This window comes from Muntiacus reevesi, chromosome 5, assembly GCF_963930625.1.
Source record: "Muntiacus reevesi chromosome 5, mMunRee1.1, whole genome shotgun sequence".
NCBI classification, from domain to species: domain Eukaryota; kingdom Metazoa; phylum Chordata; class Mammalia; order Artiodactyla; family Cervidae; genus Muntiacus; species Muntiacus reevesi.
Genome location: NC_089253.1, coordinates 75,961,381 through 75,987,572, shown reverse-complemented (window position 1 = coordinate 75,987,572; position 26,192 = coordinate 75,961,381). Strand labels below are relative to the sequence as shown.

The 26,192-nt window shown below is 37.6% G+C and overlaps 1 protein-coding gene across 1 annotated transcript in view; it reads left to right on the top strand.

Moving 5' to 3' along the window:
- ACBD3 (acyl-CoA binding domain containing 3) overlaps window positions 1-21,513 on the top strand; it is a 35,460-nt gene extending 13,947 nt beyond the window's left edge. The window contains exons 2-8 of the mRNA XM_065935552.1: window positions 2,768-2,909; window positions 3,629-3,769; window positions 6,669-6,827; window positions 8,537-8,711; window positions 13,136-13,322; window positions 15,421-15,705; window positions 19,400-21,513. Coding sequence (XP_065791624.1) covers window positions 2,768-2,909; window positions 3,629-3,769; window positions 6,669-6,827; window positions 8,537-8,711; window positions 13,136-13,322; window positions 15,421-15,705; window positions 19,400-19,611 — 1,301 coding nt within the window. The 3' untranslated portion in view covers window positions 19,612-21,513. The remainder of the gene's footprint in view (window positions 1-2,767; window positions 2,910-3,628; window positions 3,770-6,668; window positions 6,828-8,536; window positions 8,712-13,135; window positions 13,323-15,420; window positions 15,706-19,399) is intronic.
- Window positions 21,514-26,192: the final 4,679 nt, after the last annotated feature.

The window sequence follows — 26,192 nt, the reverse complement described above, 5'->3', positions numbered from 1 at the left end:
TCAAGGCAGTATTTAGAAAAGAATTCATTAGACTTGTTGGTTTTTTCATGAGAGATATGTAAAGATGTATCTTGGTTTTCTACACTTATCTATTTTCCTCTATTTTTATTATATATTACCTTGAAATTAAACGTAACTACTGGTCCAGCCTAAACAGTTGGAACAAGTCATGTTATTACCTTTTTGACATTTTTTTCCTAAACTCTAAAATAATTGTTCCTTTATCTCAATATAATTCTTAATAATTCATTTGCAGTGTATTTATATCAGAAATATACACCTGGACATAATATATACTGGATTGCCAAGTTACCCATTTTTAATTGAACTCAGTGATTTGTAAACTCCAGGAGGGTGATGAATCCTGGTGTCTAGCACTATGATTTGCATGCAAGGGCTCAATAAATATTTACTAAGTTGAACGAATGAATATACAAAAGGTCTTGTAGTGTTCATAATTGAAACAGACTTCTAAGAGTTAGATTTTGAAATGGGAACTGCCTTTTAGTTGGTATATATAGACTTATGCATAATCCTGTTCTGAAAACTTTAGAGGAAGTTCCTACTTCTGGTGCTAATTGTTTAGTGACACTGTTTGCTCAGTAACGAAGACAGATGGCAGGTCCACAGGTTTCTGAGTTGTTACAAATTTTATTAAATATAAATAAGGTCAGTGCCACAGTTTTGTCTTTTTTCAAGTATTGATGAGTTCTTACTGAAAAAAAATTCAGATTGAAGTATAAGTATATATAATTATATAGCAGTACATAGATGTAATTCTTTTCAGTCCCCACTCTCTTTAACAGTTTGGTTTGTTCTTCCGAATATTTTCCTCTGAAAGATTAAAATATTTCTAGTTTTAAGTTCTCTGATCACTACTCCTCATCTTCATCTTTTTAGTGTGACTCCATCTAGATCTTTTTCTTTGCATTTACATGCATGTAAATGTACCCATAGAATATATATGTGGGTGTGCTACATGCTGTATTTCATCAATCCTAAGACTTACTATTACGTACTGTAAAGAAAGAAAAACTGCCAGTTACAACTATAAAATACAATAGATGTAAAAACGAATCTGATTTTAGAGATGTTAAAGTGTGGGTTGGGGGAGTACTTAGAATTGAAGATAATATATTTTGTGCTGTGTGATTGTATATAGTTTTCTGCAGCTTGATTTTTTTCATTTAACTGGGTTTCCTTTGTGCTCAGTCACTCAGTTGTGTCTGACTCCGCGGCCCCACGGACTCTAGCCTACCAGGCTCCTCTATCCTGGGGTTCTCTAGGCAAGAATACTGGAGTGGGTTGCCATTTCCTACTCTAGATATTTCCTTTACTTCATTTATTCCATAGACTGACTATGCCACATTATTTAGCTGTTTCCTTATTGATGAACTTTTAAGTTGTTTACAATAATAAGAAAAGAGTGCTGCAATGAAAATGCTCCTGTGTCCACCTCCTTCTGTGTATATGGGAATGCTTATCAAGAGTAGATGATTAGAATTGGCATTACTGGACCATAGGGCATCTGTATTTACAATTTTGGAATTTATTGCCTGATTTCCCTCTAAGATAACTAACAATTTATACTTTCAACATTAGTGTATTGAGCTTGGGTACCTGTTTGTCCTGTTCTTACCAACTCTTGATGACCTAACTTTTTTGACCTATCTGATGATGGTAGACAGCATCTTAAGTATCTAATGTTTTCAGTTTCCATTTCCTTGACTGGTGAAATTGAATGTTTTGGGATGCTTATTGGCAGGTTGTATTTTTTTTTCTCATCTTAAGATTCCTTGAACAGTATATGAACTATTCTTTAAACCATATTCTTCTCTTATCATGAGTAATTTTCTTTTGGTGACTGCTCTGTACATGGATAAAATTTGTAGGCAATAGACACTACTTTTTACCTCCTTTTTTGTTTTAAAATTTGGAACCAACCAGTAACTAACACTTCCATTTATCACAGAAGTAGGATTTCCTGTTTTGTCAGCACCCAGTCTCATACTACTTTTAAGTGTTCTGGTGGTAGTTAAGTCTCTGTGGGTCATACTGGCTTCACTGTAATTGCCCATTGGCAACCTGCCAGAGCAGCAGAAAGATCCAACAGTTATTACCATTAATACTGTCCTGCTATCTCTGAAGTAGAAAAGACTCTATTGATTAACAGACTAAGAGTTTCAGTGGTCCTGTAGCTAGGAAGTGTCTGAGATAAGATCTAAACCTAGGATGTCTGATTCCAAAGTCCCTTCCACCACATTGTACTGTTTCAGTGGGATGGATACATTTTGAATATAGTCTTTCAAATTATATGTAATCTCCTATGCATATATCTCTTATTTAAAATGCTTGATATAAAAAATTTTGAACTTATTTTAAAAAATGGTTTCTGAACATTTTTAATATTTGAAAAAGATGTTAAGTGGTACACTGGTGTGTGTATGCCTTACTGTTGCTTGACATTGGTTTCTCTTTAATAGTGTTTTTTTTTTTTTTAATTGATTTACTCTTTGTAGTAGTTATAACATAAATATTAGTATTTAACTTTATTTTAAAAATTTAACTCAGCATGCAGTTTTTTTATCTTGGCTTTGATTATTAAAATTTAGTACTTGAAATAAAAATCTTCCTACAGTGGTTTTTATAAGCAATATAAATTTCACAGACAATTTGTGATATACTTTATACCAGAATTTCAACATAGAGTGCTGAAAATGTAGTCTTTTGCCAGTGCTAATTGTTTTTGTGTTTGTTTTTGTTATAGAAAAAGATGGCAAAGCATTTCATCCAACTTATGAAGAAAAACTGAAACTTGTGGCACTGCATAAGCAGGTTCTTATGGGCCCATATAATCCAGACACTTGTCCTGAGGTTGGATTCTTTGATGTGTTGGGGAATGACAGGAGGTAACAGTGTTTTATTGTGTAATGAATTCAATGAGTGAGTGCATGCTAAGTTGCTTCAGTGGTATCCGACTCTTTATGATCTTATAGCCCGCCAGGCTCCTCTGTCCATGGAATTCTCCAGGCAAGAATATTGGAGTGGAGAGAATGGTACAGAGTAAATTGGTTCAGATGTAAATAGCTGGCTCATTAGCTTTAGAATAAAAGCAAAGCAAACATTTTTGCTTGCAGCTTCTGGAGTCGTCAGATGTTTATCTGTTTTTGGTTTGGAGATGTTTATGGCTAAATATTGTGAAAGATGTTTACTCATCTGATTATAAACATAAGACAGCTTCATTTGATTCTTCCAAAATAATATTACAACAGCAATTTACAGTATGATGGTTGATTCCCTTGTTGGGACACGTATAGAGTTGTGACAGGAAAGAATATATTAAGCATTTTATTCAATTAAGGCTAAACTATAAGAAAAGTAGAACTTTGATACCCTTTTACTGATATGGAAATTATCAGCAATGCAGTTAAATTATGGTGTAGGTTTGGTTTGTATGTAGGCTATCTAGTTTAGTAAACCAGTCCATACATGTTGAAGTTTTTAATCTGTATAGTCGAGTCATTCTTCATTTTAGTTATAATTGAGACTTGTTTATATTTAGGTTTAAATGAAATCAAATTCTTACTCTTTTAAGAGTAACAAGTAACTTTCTTGTTGTTCTTTACAGGAGAGAATGGGCAGCCCTGGGAAACATGTCTAAAGAAGATGCCATGGTAGAGTTCGTCAAGCTCCTGAATAGGTGTTGCCATCTCTTTTCAACATATGTTGCATCCCACAAAATAGAGAAGGAAGAGCAAGAAAAAAAAAGGTGAAGTTTGAGAGCACAGAATACTTGATCCTCGTGCAGCCCGTCTGCTGCGTAGTATCCTGATGCTTTTGCTTTATGGAGTGTGTGTTCTCAGTCAGCTGTCTTTCCTTCTTTTGGGTCCCCACTTCTTATGGCAGTTGCTCAAAATTTTCTGATGGGAGCAGGTGCTTTTATTACAAGTTTTGAAGGGAGAGGGTTTACTGCTTCCGTCTGGCTATACCTTTAAAAGGAACCACCCATTCATCACGGCAGCATTCCTTTTGTGTTACTGCACTAAGTTTCTGAGCAAACACAGTAAGCTCAGCCACCCCTCCTCCTACACTCTGGTCTCACACACCCTTTGCTGCTGCCTCTCTTGTTTTTCTAGAATATTCATACTCTATATCATGGTTATCAGCTGTGCTACATGCCTTATGTAGGCATTACATATTGGCTGTGACTTCTAGGTAGCTCATTAATTACTTCCAGAGATTGCAGGGGGTGCTGTTGAATGCACTGTTTATGCTTATGGGATTTTCTGTCATGATTGTGAATTCAGCAGAATTATAGTTAACACTTACAGAAGTTATATTTTCAAGAATAATCTGAAATTTCTAGGTAATGAAAATAATGCTGTCAAGGCCTCTGAAACAGTTCTTTGCTCAAAAAGAAAAAGTTTTGAAAAGGTGAAATTATGAAGTTGCCTGAAAAATGGCAGAAAGTCATAGAATAAAATGGTGAATACATTGTTCCAAAAGTTCATGATTAAAAGGAAAAAATGAGGTGCCATTTTATAGCAGTCACTGTGAGAACATCCTGAAACGAACATTTTCACATACTATTGTTTGTAGTGAGTATAAATGTTTACAAACAATTGCAAATAATTACAAACTTTTTAGGGGACAATTTTGTAGAATTTATTAAAAGTTCAAATGCTACCCGGCAATCCCACTTAAACTCATTCTACAGAAATACCAGAATATGTTTGCAGACACTTATCTTCAAGGGCTTCCCCGGTGGCTCAGATGGTGAAGACTCTGCCTGCAGTGCAGGAAACTTGGATTCAATCCCTGGGTAGGGAAGATTCCCGTGAAGAAGGAAATGGCAATCCCCTCTAGTAGTCTTGCCTGGAAAATCCCATGGTCAGAGGAGCCTAGCGGACTACAGTCCACAGGGTTGCAGAGAGTCGGACACAGCTGAGCGACTAACAGTTTCACTTCTTTTTCGAGGATGTTCATTGTAATTCTATAGATAACAGCAAAAAACAAAAAATGCTAGCAGTCAGCATCTATAATGACACAATGGTTAGATAAACTAAGTTACCTTTAAAGGAAAATTCTATAAAGCTGATTTTCCCTCAAATTATGTTTTACTTGCTTTAGAAATAGTCAGTTCCCTGATTTCCCAGGGAACATAATAAAATATATTATTTTATCCTGAAAATAACATAATAGAAGGGAAAATAGCCTGACAGTGAAGGAAAAGACAGAAACCACAAAAAATAATTTTAAAAATTATAAAAATATGGCAGTCAGGGGTCATTTAATGTGAAAGTAAACTGTCACTGTTTTATAACATGTACTGTATTTATGTTTGGAGTTATAACTCCTGAGTTTTCAATAGACAGAGCACTGGGTATAGTTTGTCTGCCTTTGCAAGTATAGAACCAAAAAAAATAAAATAAAATAAATAAAAGGATAGAACATATCCTAATATATTTCCAGAAAATATTTATCCAAAGGAATATAGTTGTTATCCAAAGAAAAAATTTTCTTATTAGAATGGAAGGAGATTCCTTTACTGGAGACTTGATCTATGTGCTGTAATCCATTGTGTAGTGATTTTGGATCATTGAGGTGCAGCTGTGACTTTGAAAGGAGTATACGTTGCTTTTTAAGTTCTTTTATAATGATAAATTGAATATTTAAGTTACTACTGAACATGTAAAACTGTGTTTTTCCTTTTAAAAATATACTCCTGTCATGAGATGAGGTCCATGTAGAATTCTTTTAAAGCATTTAAGATAAGACTTCCTCTATCCTGAAGCTTACCCTTTGGCTTTTGGAACATCTTGCCCTGTGTACTGTCACATATTGAAACTAGGTCATGTTACTGCTGTATTTTGAGTCTTGGTTGGTTGTGACTCAGGTGTGTTAATCACTTACAGGAGTTTGGGGAGATAAGTGGGGTAATCCAGACATTTCTCATGGTTGGACCATGAAATGGTGTTTTCTCTGAGAACTTCAGAAGTCTGCTCTTTCATCATATCTTCATCCTCCCTGTCCTCCTCTTCACTCTGTTACCTATGTGGCATTCATTCATAGTGTATCTTTTCTCCCTTGAGAAAGGAGTTGCAGGAGTGGGTGAGAGCTAGGTAAAAATCTAGCTGCACCCAGATGTCCAACTGTTCTTTTCTTTTTTTTAATTTAAAACTTTATTTTTTTTTTAATTTCAGAAATTATACATGAATATATAAACCCTGAGACTACAGTTGTGTGAGACAGGCAGTCTCTGCCCTCATGTAGCATGTACTTCGATGAGTAAGGCAGATATATTGCTAAATTTATCACATAAATTTATTTGCAATGACAGCAGGTAGTATGAAGGAAAAGCTTGTGATGCTGTCAGCATATCTTAGATATGAGCCTTCAAGGTATTGTAATGGTTTAAGTGGTACCTTACTGATAGACTCCTTTTTCTGTTGCCGTGTAGCAGTCATAGTTCTTGTCGTGATCTGTACAGTTAAAGGTTGATTCCATATGATAAATTTCTCCTCTTGGAAATGTTCATTTCAAATTGTGATAAAATTATCACATGTTTCTCCAAGAAACCTGGGTCAATCTTGACTGGGAAATAGTCTTAAATTATTTTTAAATAGGATTCTTTGTTTAGGGTTCATTCTCTGTCCGTTACCTCGTAGGAAGGAGGAGGAGGAGCGAAGGCGGCGTGAAGAGGAAGAACGAGAGCGTCTGCAAAAGGAGGAAGAGAGACGTAGGAGAGAAGAAGAAGAAAGGCTTAGACGGGAGGAAGAGGAGAGGAGGAGGATAGAAGAAGAGAGACTTCGGCTGGAGCAGCAGAAGTACGCTTGTCATGTATTGTTTAAGAATGAGAAGTGGACCACCACACTGTTGTGCTTGACAGTTTACCTTGCGTGCCTTGGAATAATTCTCTGTTTGTTCGCCTGGGAGGTAGATCAGCATTAGCTGTTGCCATTTGTACCAATGATGTGTTACCAAGGTGAGGGCCTCATCTTAAGCATCATTTGGTTGCAAAAAGAAGAAAGATGGGGGATTTGCTCCCAGAACCCAAGACGCTAGAAGAGAAGCTGAGGTGGCTTGCTTGCTCTCTGTCTCTGGGTCCATAATGATCTCCTGTCCTTGCTTCTCTCAGCTGTGTCTCTGATGAATTCTTCCTCTTCTCTGCAAACTGTCACTATGCTTCGGTGTATGCAAGGCTGTCTCAGGCTGGATTTATGTGGTCTTTGTTTTCATGCATCTGCTAGAGACTGGCTAGAGTACGAGAAATCCGGTTAAAAATTCCCAGGCCAGAGAATCTCTTGGTTCAGCCTATGTCAGATGTCTATTCCTAGTGCCCTAGAACAGGACCTGGGAGCTGAAGCCATTTCTTATTCAGTAAGGGCTGTGAGAACCTCTGTCTCAGCAGGGATTAGTTCAGGAGGGAGCTGTGGGAATAAGGAGGAAGGGATTAATGCCCATAAAACAAAGAGAAGGCCTATGGTTCTAGAGGTGGGTAACGTGTAGATTCAATCAGACAGCATGCAAGTCCTTTGTTTTCTTCCCATTGTTTCTGAGTACTTTCTCAGAAAAACTTCAAACTGACTCAGAGTCTGTGTCTACCTTGGAGAGAGGCTAAGGATACTACTCTGTTTTGGGAGAGAGGAGTGCCCTGGTTGGACCCAGTGTCATGTTCTGTTTGGGACTTTGTGAGATTTATCTTTGTTATTACCTATTAACAGATGGCTTAGAGGGCGTTACTCTTGATCACATGACTGAGTTAAGCACACGGTTCCTCTGTGTGGGAAAAAAAGGAATAGTAATAGTTCACAGAAATCAGTATCTCTAGACCAGTGTACCCAGATATTGTCTTCAGTGTTCCTGTTTAAGACTGGCTTTACATTAAATACCAAGGTGCTCAGATTTCTGCTGGCTTTATTTGTACTTACCAGAGCCACCTGTAACATCTTTTAGCTATTATTCACCTTCTACTACTTTACATATATTTATGTAGAAAAACCATGGCCAGCAGTTAAATATCTGATCTCTGTAATAAATGACAATCCATTTTTCTTACAGCAAAAGCTATAGGCTGGAGCCAGACTGCCTAGACTTGAATCCTGGCTCTGGCGTCTACTGTCATCTTGGGCAAGTCACTGAAATCCTCCATTTTCTGCTTTGTGAAACCCTGCCTCACAGGGTGGTTGTGAGAACTAGGTGGGTTAGCACATAGAAGCACCCTGAAAAAACTGCATGGCACATTGTAAGGGTGCAATAAATGGTGATGACGATGATGGCAGTGACAATGATATGCTTATTTTTCTCCTTCTCCATCTCAAGTTGGCCTTGAAAAACCTAAGTGAAAAATTAGAAGCCAAGTTTATTTTCTTAAATCTTTCTCTGAACCTTGGACACGTGCTGCTTGGTATACATTACTACCTTAATCGTTTTTAAGAGGTATTCGTTATAAAACGAAATAACAAAGACATTTTATTTTGTCATGAACAGTCAACCTCCTGTAGTCAGACTAGTGTATATTTTTTAATGTTTTTAGGCAGCAGATAATGGCAGCTTTAAACTCCCAGACTGCCGTGCAGTTCCAGCAGTACGCAGCCCAACAGTATCCAGGGAACTACGAACAGCAGCAGATTCTCATCCGCCAGTTGCAGGAGCAACACTATCAGCAGTATATGCAGCAGTTGTATCAAGTCCAGCTTGCACAGCAACAGGTATGATAGCTAACACCCAAATTCAGCCTGAGAAAGGGTTTTTAGTTTCACTGGAACAAAAATTCTTTTTTTAACAGTTGCTGATGACTTTTGCATTAGTTAGCCTCTCAGGTATAAAGTAACTTTTAGGTGACCTTTATTAAAAGAGATTTTTAACATTGCAGTGGCAGTTATGAAAGAAAGTATATAATATCAAAGCAACAGATGATGTGGCCTCTGTTATATTGTCATAAGTGTATTTGGAATTTGTATGGACCTAGTGTTATCCCACTGTATAGTCATAAGGGATTTGATTCAGAGAGTGAAGAGGAACTAAAAAGCCTCTTGATGAAAGTGAAAGAGGAGAGTTAAAAAGTTGGCTTAAAGCTTAACATTCAGAAAACTAAGATCATGGCATCTGGTCCCATCACCTCATGGGAAATAGATGGGGAGACAGTGGAAATAGTGTCAGACTTTATTTTTTTGGGCTCCAAAATCATTGCAGATGGTGATTGCAGCCATGAAATTAAAAGATGCTTACTCCGTGGAAGGAAAGTTAGATAGATAGATAGACCAACCTAGATAGCATATTAAAAAGCAGAGACATTACTTTGCCAACAAAGGTCTGTCTGGTCAAGGCTATGGTTTTTCCAGTGGTCATGTATGGATGTGAGAGTTGGACTGTGAAGAAAGCTGAGTGCTGAAAAATTGATGCTTTTGAACTGTGGTGTTGGAGAAGACTCTTGAGAGTCCCTTGGACTGCAAGGAGATCCAACCAATCCATCCTAAAGGAGATCAGTCCTGGGTGTTCATTGGAAGGACTGATGCTGAAGCTGAAATGCCAGTACTTTGGCCACCTCATGCGAAGAGTTGACTCATTGGAAAAGACCTTGACGCTGGGAGGGATTGGGGGCAGGAGGAGAAGGGGGCGACAGAGGATGAGATGGCTGGATGGCATCACTGACTCAATGGGCATGAGTTTGGGTAAACTCCGCGAGTTGGTGATAGACAGGGGGGCCTGTTATGCTGCGATTCATGGGCTTGCAAAGAGTTGGACACGACTGAGCGACTGAACTGAACTGAACTGAGTGTTATCCCAGTGAGTTTGACGTAGCTCTACACGTGGTCCCAGAACCATGGAGACTTGGGTGATTAGTGTTAGTTCAAGGACAGCCTTCAGGCCACCTGCTGTCCTAATCCTGGACAGCTTCTAATTGGAGGACCCGCAGTCCCTAGGGTGGAGCTTGGTTGGGCCTGTCTTGCCCCTTTTGCTGGGTGCAGTAGCAACACTGCCCGTCTGCAGCACGTTGGTAGTCCTCCTTGGCTTCCTGCCCCCGCAGTCTTGCTTCCACATGGGATCAGGTGGTTGAGGGGAAGGACACAGCACTGGAGGTCACGTGCCACTTGGATTCTGTCCTAGCTTTGCCATTATCTTGTTTGATCTCAGTCTAGTTACCTATTGCTCTGATATTTCTGCCTTTTCTCCCAACCAGTAAGAATGGGGTATGAAATCCTGTTTTGTAGTCTTGTTAACCTCACAGGACTATCAGAGGAATGAAATGAGAATAGTTACTCTCTGAAAGTATTTGATACATAGGAAAGATAGCTGATTTTACATTAATTTTTTTATATCTTGCAGAGGCATAAAATGCCTCCTTAAAGTTAGCCTTTAACTTTAAGTTTTACTTTAAGGTAAGTTTTCTTATTTAATTTTCAGTTACAAAACAGGTACGACTTGCCAAAATATCTGAGTGAAGAAAAGTGTTGTGAGGAAATTCCCTGGTAATCAGTCCAGTGGTTAAAACTTGGCACTTTCACTGCCAGTGGCCTGGTTTCCATCTCTAGTCAAGGAACAAAGATTCCTGCAAGTCGCCTGCCTTGGCAGCAAGGCCAAAGTAAAAACCAAAATGCAAACTATGTTTCTCTATAAATTTAATAAAATGTCTTAAAATTTAAAAAAGGAAAAGTGTTGTGTTTTAGCTGCCCCACATTTCTTGTTAGGTGAAGTAATCTTTGTTATTTTGCCATGCTCTTTAAAACTTCTTGAAAATTCATATCCTTACCTAAAATATGTTTTCCCCTGAGTCTTTAGCATTAGTGAAGCAGTTAAGAGGCACTGCAGGTTTTGTGTAATTCATGAGAAGAGGAAAAGGATGTCAAACCAGAGTTACAGGATAATAAGTGGTATTTTTGAGGGATTTCTGTCCTCCAGAGACTGTTTATACTTAAGCATTTCACTCCCTTTTCCTGCTGCTTTGATGGGTATTGAGAGAGTTGTCTATTAGAGTAGCCTATTAGGCTAGCTCATACACTCTGTCCTGCTTATAGGTTGCTATCATGTAGTGAGAACAGAGTCAGTCAAATAGGTTAAAACCAAAAATCTTTGAAATAGAATTGGAAGGCCATAGTTTAGAGTACAGTGATCAGACTCAGTTTATCAGATTGATTGGTTGTCTCTGGTAAGAAAGAATAAGAGGAACTGGGGGAGGAATGAAGAGAACCTCAGCCCCATAAAGTATTTATTTTTATATTTGAGCAAAATGACAAAAAATGGGAACACTTGTTAGTTTGGGATGTGGTTACACAAGTGTTTTATTGTCCCTGTGCCTTTCTGTGCTTTTAAAAACTTCCTGGAGTATAGAAGAGAGATTATGTAAATAAATAGTGGTAATCTATTATGTATAATAGATGTATACTCATATTCAGTGGGATCACAGGGTAGGGAGTTGTTCATTCTGTTAGAGAGTTTCAACAAAAGCCTAAAGTGAAGAGGGACCATTTGAGCTGACCAATTGATATCAACAGAAATTCCTTTTTTTTTTTTTTTTTTTTTGCTTTCCTGTCATGCAGTGAAATGTTCAGAGTGTGCTGACTTGTTTTGGTTGTACTTTTTTCTAGAAACTGGTACTCTTAGAAAACTGATGTGGAAATTACTGAGAATCTAGGCTTTGGAAGAAGGTATTTCAAAATGTTAAGTGTTTTGGTAACCAGCACTAGCAGCAGAGAGAGGTGTTGCTGTTTAAGTAACTGATTTGTAAATAATCAGTAATGTAGTGATTTCATTAAATGAAATCTATATTCAGATAGGCCAAAATGTATCATCATCCCTAACCCATGAAATTATACAGGCTTTTTTCCCCTATTTTCTTTAAACTGTTGTAAGTATATGCTCACTTATTATAACTTAATGTTTTAGTTTAAAGTTACTTAAATGCCCTAATGCATAACAGTAGATTGGGTAAATTTCCTATTTTCACAATAATATATTCTATTGCGATGCAAGCAAACAAAATACAGTTATATACTTAGGACTTTATAGATAAACCTCTCAAACAAATGTTGAGTAAAAGAAGCCAGACAGAAAAAAGAGCATATAATATACAATTTCATGTATATTAAAGTTCAAAGACAGGCGAGCCAAACCTGTAATTTTACAGGTTAGATTCGTCATTACCCTTGAGGGACTTTCTGGCAAGGGGCACCAGGAAGGGTTCTGGGATGCAGATAATGTCTTGATTTGGGTGTTGGTTTTATGTGTATGTTCGTCTAATGAAAATTGGTCAAGCTGTACATTTGTGATTTGTATACTTTTCTATATGTTTGTTATAATTAATTTTATTTAAAGTTTCCCCAAAAGTTATGTAAGTAATACTTAGGCATTTCTCATAGTGTTAATACTAATACTGATTCATTTTAATATGAGAGGAATGTCCTAAAGTAGTTGTCCTTTGGATTTAAGCTGTTTCTATTTTCCATTTTTCAGAGGACTTTTTAATTTTATGTTTATGAAAATATATATTTTAATTATAATTATGTAAAGTGATGCATTTTTTTAAAGAAATTATTTTGATCTCAAACTCCATTTTATAAGCCTATTTAATTTTTAGGTCAATATTTTTTTACTTGATTAGCAGTTTTTAGTTTGTGATAATTTTTATGTGTATAAAGATGTGATTTATTAATTATTTTTGTCCATATTTGATTGTTGGTTACTTTTGGGGCCATTTCCAGGTTTCACAATTTACAGCTTCTGCCTTTGTGAATTTTCTTCTGTTACTATTTATTTCTACCAAGTTTAATTTTTCTGATGAAAATTTTATGTATCTGAATTTTATTAAAGTTTTTTTTCTATCAGTTTTAAGGACAGATGTTTCCGTGTTCAGTTTTTACCTATAATAATTTTATGTGGGATGATTATTTCTACCTACTTTAATTTTTTCCTAGTTTTTCTAGTGATCCTCAGGTCACAAGAAGGTGGTCCTCAGAATATTATTATACTAATATTCATTATAGGTAAGATAAAAACTGATATAAAAGTTTATTAGTAATTTCTTGGAGCTACTTGATGAGGCAAAAATTCTGATGGGATCAGAATGCATCTCAGGGTAAATGTCACATTTTTAACCTTCCTAGTCAGTGTGTCTTCACTTTTTCTTGACTTACAGGCAGCATTACAGAAACAACAGGAAGTAGCAGTAGCTGGGGCTTCCTCTCCTACATCATCAAAAGTGAATGCAACTACACCAAGTGATATGATGTCAGTTAATGGACAGGCCAAAGCCCACCCTGACAACACTGAAAAAGAGATTGAACCAGAAGCTGCCGAAGAAGCCCTGGAGAATGGACCAAAAGGTGTGGTTGTTGTATGTGCACTTCCATCCAGATACTGTAATTCAGACTCATGAAAAGAAAAGTCAGGAAGTCAGATTCATTAGCTTTTTTGAGAGCAATTACATATTTGTGAGAGTTGAATGCGTTTTCACTCTTTTTAGTCTGAATCTGATGCTTCTGGTGACTCTTAGAATAGTTTAGAAGGGCAAATCAGATGTCCTTTGGGTTGTCTTATTTTATATACTGGTTATTTGTTGCTGTGTAACACATTGTACCCAAATTTAGCAGCTGAAAATAATAATTAAACATTTATTATCTCTCAGTTTCTGTGGGTCAGGGATTGAAGAACTGCTTAGCTGAGTGGTGGGCTTCCCTGGTAGCTCAAATGGTAAAGAACCTGTCTATGATGCAGGAGACTTGGGTTAGATTCCTGGGTCAGGAAGATCCCCTGGAGAAGGAAATGGCAGCCCACTCCGGTATTCTTGCCTGCAGATTCCCATGGATAGAGGAGCCTGGCGGGCTGCAGTCCATGGGGTCGCAAAGAGTCAGACACGACTGAGAAACTAACACACACACACTAACCGGTGGTGGTTCTGGTCTCTCATGAGGCTGGAGTCAGGACGTCGTCTAGGACTGCGGTCATGTGAAGGCTTGACTGGGACTAGAGACTGCTTCCCAAATGGTTCCCTCACATGACTGGCGAGTTCATGCTGCCCATTTGCAGGAGGACCTCAGTTCCTGCCCCATGGAGCCGCTCTTAAAGGGCTGCTTGAGTGTTCTCAACACAGTGGCTGGCTTCTCCAGAGAACACGATGCAAAGGAAACCAAGGCAAAAGTAGCAGTGTTCTTTATGCCCTAGCTTTGGAAGTAATACGTCAGCACTTCTGCCATATTCTGTTGGTGCTGGTGAATTTTGAGTGGTGACTTTACAAGTACATGAATACCCAAGGTGAGGATCACTGGGGGCCAACTTGTAGGCTGTTTACTGTATATTCACAATACATTTTTTGAGACAGAAGTACCATGTTACCAGTAAGATAACTTCGATTTTCAAAGGTCTACTTACCCTTTCACGGGCAGCTCATTCATTCATTCATTCATTCATTCAACAATTGGTTCAAGATTCTCTGGGTGTTGGGCTACAGGTGAAGCAAAATAACACACATACAATGTGAATTGTGGCTGTGGTAAGTACTGTGTGGAGAGAAAGGTCCATTACAGTGTGAAAGCACATAATATGGAGATATGATAGTTAGGTCACCAGAGATTTTCCTGGAGAAGGAACACTTAAGGTGAGCGGTCTGAATCAACAGTACCAGTTCCCAAGTAAGAAGGAATAAGAGACCATTTCAGTGACTGATCAGAGATGGTGGTAGCATGTTTCATAAGAAAGTTGGTTTCCTTGTCTTTTTAAAACAAATAATAAATAGGTTCAGAAAAGACCTTGAAACACCTTGATTCATTCCTCTCTTCCCCTTTTTTTCCTATTACAAGTTTGCCAGTATTTTCAAATAAATCTTTTGTCAAAGACTCTGAATAATTCTGGAAAACCTATTGAGTGCACATAGATATTTCTCAGTAACAAGACATTACCCATTTTTCCTCAGTTGCTAGCAATTCCATTCCTATCCAAGTTTTTCTCTGAGTTTCCTTAGAGTAACCCCTCCCTTAGAGCTTTGGTTTACTCCAAGGTCAAGACTTTTTTCTGACAGAGAGTCTGAAGTCAAAGCCCAGCCTTCTTTGTTCACATCCAAAAATGAATTTATTTCAAGTTCACATCTCTCTTTGTTTGACTGTTTTCCTGTTTCCAGCTAGGAAGTTTCCAAGGTCATTGTTCCATGCCCATATGCAGTTAGAGTACTGGGAAAAAATCCTTCTTAAGAATATGGTTTGCATTTTTACTTAAAATGGAATGTTGACCTCTGAATACCTGTGGTGGTATTAAGTATAGGAGTTTGGGGGGAGACTTCCATGGGGAGGCTTTTAAAGTCCTCAGTCTAAGGTAGACCAGATTGCACTTGGTGCCTGCACATGGCTGGGCAGGTGGTCCTATGCAGGTATTGCTGCCTATAGGTGAAGGCTCATCCTCTTTATCCTTTGTAATTCCTGTTGCCTTTAGAATCTCTTCCAGTAATCGCAGCTCCATCCATGTGGACAAGACCCCAGATCAAAGACTTTAAAGAGAAGATTCGGCAGGATGCGGATTCCGTGATTACAGTGGGCCGAGGAGAAGTAGTCACTGTTCGAGTACCCACCCATGAAGAAGGATCATATCTCTTTTGGGAATTTGCTACAGACAATTATGACATTGGGTTTGGGGTATATTTTGAATGGACAGACTCTCCAAACACTGCTGTCAGCGTGCATGTCAGTGAGTCCAGCGATGACGACGAGGAGGAGGAAGGTAGAGCCATTGGTCCATATGCAGTAGCTGGGTTGTGCGTTGGCAGAAATGGTAGCAGTTACGATGTCAGCCAACCTCATGCTCCCCGATTAACTAACTGGACAGGGATCAAACATTTCAGTGGTGGGACCTTAGGCTGAGAAGCTTGTGAGAGAAGCTAGCCTCCCAAGTGATGGGGACCTGAATTTTTATGAATGCCAGGGAAGTCTGTTTGACAGTTTATTTTACTGCTTTCTGAATGCTTTTATACTTTTCAGCCTTGTGTGTTAAAAGCCAAATGTGCAAGGTCATTTTGAAAAATTACAAAAGAGCAAGCCAGAAATTCTGCCAGCTCTGGAATTTATATTTCTTACATCAGCTTTTTAGGTTGTTATTCTAAGATGTATTTTCTCTAACTAGACAAAATCAAATGTTTCCAGTGACAGTTTCAGCTGTCTTGATTTTGGGACTTCCCTGGTGATCCAAGCTTCCAAGGCAAGGGGCACAGGTTGAATACTTGGTTGGGGAACTAAGATCCCACATGTCTTGTGTGGGCAAAAAAACCCCACAAAACTATCTTGGTCTAGGAAGTAGATTGTAAAATGTATTGCTTACTGATTGAGAAGATAGTCGTCTTAATTTTGTCATTATCCAGAAAAGTTAGAACACAGGGCTTTTGTATCCACCTAATAAGCACTTAAATATTTGTTGACTTGATTGGGAGTAATATGGAAGGAGTGCCCTAACTGGGAGAATGGGACAACACCTTCAATTCTTGACCATAACTAACCTTTCAGGTGACTTATAAGTGAACTGCGTATTGAAGAGTGTAGGTAACCACAGAGACTACACGGGGATAAGTTTAAAGAGGTAGTTGTTGAAGGTACGTGGAGAGAGGCTAAAAGTTCAGTCCACTTTTGATAGACAAGCTAAATCTCGGTGATTCAGTTATATCACCAAGATACTCTGGGCACCTTCAGGTTGTGTATGGCAGCACACACACGGGCCAGTGTCATTTAGGAGCTGCTTTCTCTTTTAGCATTTCGTTCTCAGCAGTCTTTATTCTGAGTTCCACCAGCAAGGGAAAGCATTGCACATAAATACTGCTGACTGAACCAGACCAAAAAAGGTCAGAGTAAGGAGGAAAAAAAAAACTAAGGCCTGAGTTTACAGGGCAGGTGCCACTTCTGTTGTCTCAGCTGTCCCTCAGCAGCATCAGGACAGGAACTAAGCCCTTTACTAGTCTTTCTGATGCACACAGGGACTCATTACAATCAGGTGATTTGCACATGCTTGGGAAGAGAAGTTTTTAGTATGTGCAAATTACTGTACTTTTAAAGAGCTTTGTGAATAATAAGAGAATTCTCTATTAAGTGGGTTGAAACAATCTATTTCTCCTGGTTTGTAAGCTTGAGAGCTTTTAAAGCAGGATACTTCGAGTCTGAGCCCTCAGCTGATTATCATTGTGTTATTGCTGTTGGGAAGAGCACTGATCAAAATGGCTAAGGTTCAGTGCCTCACTCGAGGTGAGAAACTGGATGTCTTTGATCTTTGCACTAATGTATGATAGCCTCAAATGGAAAATGGCATTACCTGTCATGATTACCTGTAACATGATTTGCAACTAAACTGACCCATTGAAGCCTGTGCGCTCATGATATAACAACGGTGAGGGGAGTTCCTCGGTGGCCTAGTGGTTAGGATTCTGGGCTTCACTACCATGGCCCAGGTTCAGTCCCTGGTCAGGGAACTGAGAATCTCACAAGCCACATGGCATAGCCACCCCCGTCCCCCACCACCCAAAGAAAAAAAGAAGTAACAACAGTGAAGATTTAACTCAAATGGTTTTATTTGCCATCTGTCTCCTTATGGAGGCTACTGTGCCACCAGGTCTTGTCCACATTGTGTATTTTATTTTATGTGGGGTCCTTTTAGCTTGGTTTAAAATGGAAGCAAAGTCCAGTTTTTTTGTTTATTTTTTTAGTTTTTCTTCATTAGGTCTTGAAAGATGGAGGAATTTGTTTTCTCTGAGGAAAACATGATGGTAATCCATCCTTCTGCTGTAATTCTCCACTTGATTGTTTCTAGGTCCCAATTCTTTGCTTAGATTGAAGAAAGATGCATCAATCATCTCTCCTAATAACCTTTAATTTTGTAGATTTTTGAGCAAAATTTGGATCTTGAATTAATGGGCCCAATAATCTATTTCATGGATATCCTTATGGTTAATAATGTGTACTTAGAACGACTTGTAATCTCTCATTTGCAAATGAAGGACATTTAATTTTAAGTAGTATTGCTATGATAAAACAAATCTGATTTGGGCCTGTTTGTCATTTACTGTTGTTGAATAAACTTTTTATTTTAGAATAGCTTTAGATTTACAGAAGTATTACAAAGATAGTACAAAGAGTTCTGAAACCCAGTTTTCCCCTATTGTTAACATCTTACCTTGTCCCATGGTATATTCATCTTAGCTAATGAACCAGTTTTGATATATTATTAACTAAAGTCCATATTTCTTAAGATTTCCTTCATTTTTCTGAATGTTCCAGGATCCCATCCAGGGTGCCACATTGTAGTAACAAATCTCTTTAAGCTTCTCTCAACTGAGAGTTTCTTAGACCTTCCTGGTTTAAATTCCTAATAGTGGCCATTGACAGTCATCACATAATTGACTCATGTGCCTGTAAGTCATTCTACCATGTTGCAAACCTGAAAGTCTTTTAAAATCTATGCTGAATATTCCCTTGATCTGTTTTCCTTGAGGGACTTCCCTGGTAGCTCAGTAGTATCAAGTCTGCCTGTCAATGCAGGAGATGCAGGTTCAACCCCTGGGTCAGGAAGATCCCCTGGAGGAGAAAATGGCAACCCACTCCAGTATTCCTGCCTGGGAAATCCCATGGACAGAGGAGCGTGGCAGGCTGCAGTCCATGGGGTCTCAAAAGAGACTAAACAACAGCAGTTTTCCTTGAGCCTGTTGATATTACTATATTAAACAAAGACTTTTCAGCTGGTTCGTAAGTTCTCATTCCTACAGGTTTCTACAGGTATTTTTTTTCCTAACCTTGTATCACTACAGTTCAGAAAACTATTAACCTGGGGCAAACCTAGAATCAAAGCCTATGTTTTGCCACTGGGATCATCCCTAGGTTACACAGGCCTAGTGAAAGTGATTGCATTTTCAGAGTGTCTCTGAATGTCTACCTCTTTTCTGTGTCTTTCTTATTTTACTCTTTGTATTTTAGATCAATAGAAAATAATAGTCCTCATAAGCTCCCTTCTCCCCATTCCTAAAACAAGAGAGAACTTCCATATTGTTGGGAGGAAGAGGGTCACAGCAGCATTTTCCGTGGTCTTACTCAGCTGAATGATATCCTGCCTGTTGGGAGGAATTAGGAACTGAGTGGATGTGGACGGGGCACGGTGGGGGAGGAACAGTGGCTTATGTACAGAGGGAGAGAGGTTGCTGACTGCTGCCGCCACCAGATGCTTGCCACTGGGCCCCAGGGCCCAGAGAGTGCTGCGCTTGGTACAGAGCAGCTGCTCAGATGTAAGGAGGAATCAGTACGCATTCACATGCACGTAAGTTGTAGAGTGGATTGAGAGAATTCCTAATGAGCAATTTCTCAAAGGATGGAGTTTAAAATGCCTAAGGCAGACGTGTGGTTTTCCTGAATCTCTCCGCTCTGACGTGTCTCTGTTTTCTCCACAGAGAACATCAGTTCTGAAGAGAAGGCCAAAAAGAATGCCAACAAGCCCCTGCTGGATGAGATTGTGCCTGTGTACCGGCGGGACTGTCATGAGGAGGTGTATGCCGGCAGCCACCAATATCCAGGGAGAGGAGTCTACCTCCTCAAGTTTGACAACTCCTACTCTTTGTGGAGGTCAAAATCAGTCTACTACAGAGTCTATTATACTAGATAAAGATGTTACAGAGTCTGAAGTCTAGGTTTGAGCGGAAGATGGCATTTAATTTGAAAATTTCTTTTGACTTTTGTGGAGCATTGCAGTCAGTGTTTACCCTGTTGATTTTGGTCTGATGGTTTGTGACTCTTGCTGGGAATCAGGATTTCCTTGAAACTCTTTTGAGCATTAGTACTTTGGGGTGAAAGGGACTCCTCAGACTCGTCCAGCCCTTCGGTGCTGACCAGCAGTGTCACGAGTGGATGCTGGTGTCACACGAGCTACGTGTTAAATCTTTTAAAGCCTCCAAAATAAAGCAGCTCAACATTGACCCCACCTGGCTGATGGTTAGTCCATTGCTGCCTGCTTTGTGTGTTCTGAGAGCCCATAGCTACAGTGCCCTCTGATTTGAAGTCCTGTAATAGTCTACATGAGGAACACCTCACTTTCATCGAAGGTTTTTTAAACTTAGGATGTCACAGATTATAATAGAAAAGAAATTGCCTCAATTTGATCTTATTCTGAATGACCCAGATTGTTTTGCTTTGGGTTCGACTGTTTAGTTAAGAGCTGTGTTACAGATAATTATTTTCTGAATAATCTTAATATAGAATGTTCAAACCTAATTGATAATAGAAGTATCAAGACACATAGAACACTGAAAACATCCATCTTAGCAAGCCTCCACAAACCCTTGGCCCTTTTCTCCTCATCTGGTATTTATACTACCAGTAGCAAAGCAAAAAAAGTAATTCATTTTTGTCTTGATTTGGCTTTATAGAGCATCTCAAATTGAAACTGTTTTCTACACAAGCATATAGTTAGAGATTTTGTAAACAAATTGACACCTACTGAATTAAAATATATAAGGTCATTTAAATATAATTCAGTGTATGGTGAATAACATTGCACTAATATGGAAATCACTGCCAGAGATAGTCCATTTTCTTTTGATTTGATACTACTTAGGCACATATCCTACATGATCCCAGTTGGGAATTACTTAATAGAAAGAATTGGAAATGCATATGGCCTTGCTTAAATTTTTTTATAGCTTTAATCTGTATTATGTCTTCATTGATGGAAGGAGGTACATCTTTGTTTTCCTTACTGGAATCAAATATGGATTAATTGCCTCAAATTTGTGTAAGTGATTGACTAGTGTAGAGATTCTTGTTTTCAGAAGGGTGGTATAGATAGAAAATTATAAAGATGACAATATACACATAATGTTATTATATGTTCTTACTGAAATACTTAGATTTTTAAAATTTTTGATCATAAATCACTTCTTGTAGGAGGGTTTCCATTGATTAGCTGCAATGTATACAGTTCACTACATAAGGGGCTGTTTGTTTTTTTGTGTGCTGCATTTTTTTCTGTTTTTTAATACCTGGTTTTGTACATATCTAACTCTGTTCTCTTTTGATTATTTGGAAACTGGATTATTTTCTCCTAAGCAGTGCTTAATTTGTGTTTTTTAATTTCGATTCAGTAGTCCCAGTTTATAGGTGTTCATTCTGTTACACCCAGAAGCTTTGTCACATTGTCCATCAGCTCTCGTGTATATGGTATAGAAACCATGGGGTTAGGTACCTCCTGGCATTTTTTTTTTAATGAGAAAATACTGTATTTAAAATGTAAAATAAACTTTTAAAAAGCAGGCACTAATATATATTTCTTCCAGCCTTTGATTACAGATTTGTCCTTGCACATGTTAAGATGAATTATTCTCTAAAAATATTGTCCTGGGAGCAGTGTATGTTACTTCACATAGCAGCAATTCCTGTCACATGTTCATGTCAGAACATTTTTGGTTTTAAACTTTTTTTATTGCCTTTGGCTGTCGAATAGAATATACAAGTGCGATTTCCAAAAGATCTTAAAAATAATATATTTAATCAATTAAAATGTTTATCTGTATCTTGTTGACGTTTCATTAATATAGTTATTCTCTGAAGCATTAGTTCTGTATTTCATCATTTGGGTAGGAGGAGGAGAAATGTTTTAAATGATCTGTTTTAAAAAGTTAAACAATATCAAACTCTTGTTGGCTGATTATTTTGTTTCTGCTGTGGTTTACCCTAGTTTGTTACAATAGGTTAACAGTTTTTCAGACTTTTTTTTTTTTTTTTTTGAAAATGTCCTGTAGCTTGTGAAAGTGTTATTTGCTCAGTCATGTCCGACTCTTTGTGACTCTGTGGACTCTAACCCATGAGGCTTCTCTGTCTATGGTTTTCTCCAGGCAAGAATACTGGAGCAGGTTGTGTCCCATCCCGGAGATCGAACCCAGGTCTCCTGCACTGCCTGCGGAATCTTCACCATCTGAGCCACTAGGGAATCCCCAGATTTCTTGATGGAAGGGAAGACAACTGACTTTTATTTAAAATGACTTACTATATTTCCCCTATCAAACTGTTGGTATAGCATATTCCTTGCAGCAGTGTGAGACTTGCCACAGTCAGTGTGATGTGAAATGCCACAAACTGTTCTTAAAATGACCCAATTGAAATGTCAGGAGACTTGGACATTAAATTTTTTTTCCCCTTTGGAAATTCGGAGAGGCTCAGTGAGGTTACTACCTATTTTTTACCCCCTGTGTAGTTTGTTGCTACCATGAAGACAAATCATGGAACAGTTAAAGAGAGTTGTTGATATGTGAGCACATCTTGGAAACCGTGCTATGGAGCCTGGACCCTAAAAACATCTGTGAATCAATAATGGACTTCGTCTCCATACATTTGCCTAGGGTTCTTCAGCTTCCTTACTGAAAGTTTTTTAAGACCAAGTTGATTATTGTTCCTTCAACACCTTTGAGTATATTACATTTTTCAGATGCTTATTATGTTAACTGATTTGTTTTGTAATTGAAGATGGAAGCACTGACTCTATTTTTATTAGTTGACATGCCACTTGTAAGATGCGAATTGATTAGGGTGTTTAATTTTATACCAGAAAACTAAGTGGATGACATTTCCAGAACTGACTTTGGCATTTGGACTCAGGCAGTCCAAACATAGGTAAAGTATAAATTGAGCAGTTACTCATCTGTGATGAAAGCTTGTGTGTGGTGGCTCAGTTCAATCCTGCAGTGAACTGGTGACTGGAAAGTCTGTTTCTGAAAAGAGCAAGTACAAATTCGGTTACAATTGCTGATTTTTTTTTTAAACCTTTATGGCATATCTGTACAATTACAACAATTTTTACCCTTTTCTAAGATCATTAATATGACCGATAACATGACTTTTTTGAAGGGGGAGCATGGCAAAATACAGAAATGTAAACATGTTTCCAAAAGGTCTACACTTTGCCGCTTATTTCTTCAGGTTGTGTTTGGAGAATGTTTCCTGTTGGTTAGTATGGGTCTCCTATGTTCTTTCAACCTGCTGTGTGTGCTATGGAATGACTGGCCGTCTTTTGTTAGTGAACATTTTTCAGTTACTTCTAATTTTTATTATAAATGATGTTCCAGTGAACACTCTTTTATATGTCTCTGCAAATGTGCATGACTTTTTCAAGAGTAGATACCAAGTAGTGGAATTGCTGGATAAATTCTGTGCATTTTTAATTTTAATAGACCCTACCAATGGTCTTTCCAAGTGGCTGACTACTTTCCCCTCTAGTACACTATGGGTGGTAATGTATGAGAATACTGCTTTTTTCTCTTTTATCAGACGTAATTTTGGTTAATCTGATGGAGGGAAAATGAAATTTTGTGTATTTCCCAGTTAACTAGTAAGGTTAAGCATCTATTTTTATTGCTTATATGTATTTCCTCTTCTATAAATTGCCTGTTTATGTCCTTTACCCATTTTCAGCTGGGTAATTTTATATTGACTTATTAGTATTTAAAAATACAGTTTATATACTGATCATACATTATATCTAAGTGTTTTCTCTCAGTTTATTGCTGGTTTGTTAATTTTGTTTATGGTGTTTTTGTGTGTGTGTGTATGTGTCTGGTCGTAGATGTTATAAACTATGTTGTCAGTTTTATTGAGTTTTTTCCTTTATGTTTTGCTTATTTCCATATATATATGAGTTTGTTTCTGAATTCTGTTCCATTTATCTATTTGGCCATTTGTGTGCTAATACTACACTTTACTATAGTTTTGAAATACATTTTGATACATGGTAAATCTCCTCTGTTCTTTTGATACTTTTTCTTGGCTATTTTTATACCTTTCTTCCATATGAATTTAATCTTTAGGTGGTTGTATTTCATGAAAAATCTTATTGGGGATTTACATTGGAAATACTTCATTAATTTCTAGATTAATTGGTAGAGATTTAGCCACTGATTTGTTAATGTAGTTTTTGGATGGCCTTTAAGACAGTTCTTTGTTCTTAAATGGTAACTTCAAGAGAAGAAATGGAAGGTACAACCCTTAAAATTGTCTTTCCTGCCATTATTAATTAGAATACTGGCTAATCTGGGACAACAGAGACTCAAAAATCAAGTAGTTCAAGTAAGATAGTCTGCTGTCTCAAACAGGCCAGAGGAGGCGAATGTTGCAGGGCAGGTGGGCTCCAGCATTCCCAGAGCCCCAGATCTTACAGTGTTACTGCCCCACTGTCCTGAGCAGTGGTCTCGTTTCTGTGTGCGTGGTTGACTCAGGCTGCAGGGATCACATTCCTGATTGAGCCAGGGGAGGAGGGTGGGACTCATGCCTAATTTGAAGAGGAAAACCCTTATTTCATGGTTCATTTTCTATTAGCAAGTACTTAGTTACATGGCCTCCTCGACCTGCAGTGTCTCTTGCTGGGCACTCTTGTCTGTGGCTGTTAGGAAAAGGAAATGGATTCTAGTGGACAGTTAGCAGACTTGAGTTTATCAGGTGAGTTTTAAAGTATATAGCTTTCATTGATTTTTTTCCCATTATAAAAGCCATACCCATTTATTATAGAAGATTTAGACAGTTTTCATAGGGTAAGAGAGTAAAACTATAAACCTACAACTAGGAAATAATAGTTATCATTGGGGAATTTTCCTTCTGATCTTTTTTTCTCATTTTCAGTTACGACACAGTTCTAGTGTACATTAAAGTGTAGAACACAGTCCCTTTTGGTCACATGTGCCCTTTTACCTTATTTGCTTCAGATCTTGCCAAAGTAATAAAACATGAATGAAAGAGTTGAGCTCTGTGTATCTTCCCTGATTACCGTTCCTCTTTCTTGCTCCCAAACATAATCATTATTCTTATTTTGGTGTTTACCATTCCATATGACTTTTATAATTGTGTGTTGCCAGAAAAGTTTGATTGCCAAAATAGTGTGCTTTTGCAGAATGCTTTTGATTTTATATAAAATGATATCATTTGATAGTTTGCTTTTTCTGATCTGCATTTTTCTTTTTTTAGTGATTAGCTTCATATAGCTCTATGCTGAGAGTAATTCATCATGTGGATAACACCACGGAGTCATTCTCCTGCTATTGGATATTTAGGATTGTTCTCGGGTTTCCACTATTATAAATATTCTTGTATGTGTCTGTTTATGCAACAAGTTCCTGTGTATATATCAAGAAATAGAATTAAGTCATAGGCTGCATGGATCTGCAACTGTTCTAGATGATATGAAATTGTCTTCAAATGATTGTGTCGATTTAAATTCCCAAAAGCAATATACAAAGGTGCCTTTGTTTCACATTTTTAGTGACAATTGTCAGATTTTGGTATTTTACCAATTGGATGGAGGTAAAACTAAAACCTTTTGTGTGGTTTAACTTAATAACCTTAAGTTATTAAGGTTATAATGTCCTTAATAACCAGTGAGGATAAGCATCTCTTTATGTTACTGGCCATTTATGAAGTACATATTTATATCCTTTATCTTGTGCTTTTATTTGTAAGAGTACTTTAAATATTCTGGATCCTACCATTTATTTTTGGTCATTTGCATACAAATAACTGATGCCAGACTTCAGATTGTCTTTTTACTCTATAATGTCTTTTACTATTTAGAAATTTTTACTTTAAATTTATTAAACTTTCTTGGTCTGTCTTTTCCATATCCACTTTAAGAAGTTTTCCTCAGCCCAGTGGATATAAAGATTCTCTTTAAAATGTGTTTTGTGTCTCAAGTATACATGAAATTTATTTTTGGTGTGAGGTAGGAGTTACTAATTTATTTTTCTATAGGGATAACTAAGATTATTCCACTGCCATTCATAGACTAGTTACCCTGTGTGTATTTTTATATTTATTTGTTTATATCAGTCTGATATTTAGAGACAGAAAGCATATGTATGTATTCGTACTGTGAGTGTATTTGTCTTTTGGGACTTTTCTTTGTTTTTTGGTCTACTCTTACACAAGTCTAAATATCTACAAGAATGAAGGTCCCATCTCCCGTTAATTTTCAAAATTGTTTTGATTAGCTTTGTACTTTGCTTTTCCATGTTAACTTTATTTTTTCTCTTAATTTTTTGAATATTAATGCATTTACATGGTTCAAAATACAAAAGGTACAACAGTATATAGGTACAAGCTTATATAAAAAATAGCTTCTGCACTGTCCCCAGCCACTCACCTTACTCTCTGAAGGCAAGCAATATTACAGGTTTCATTTGTGTTATGTAAAACCAAGTACATAAGTACATA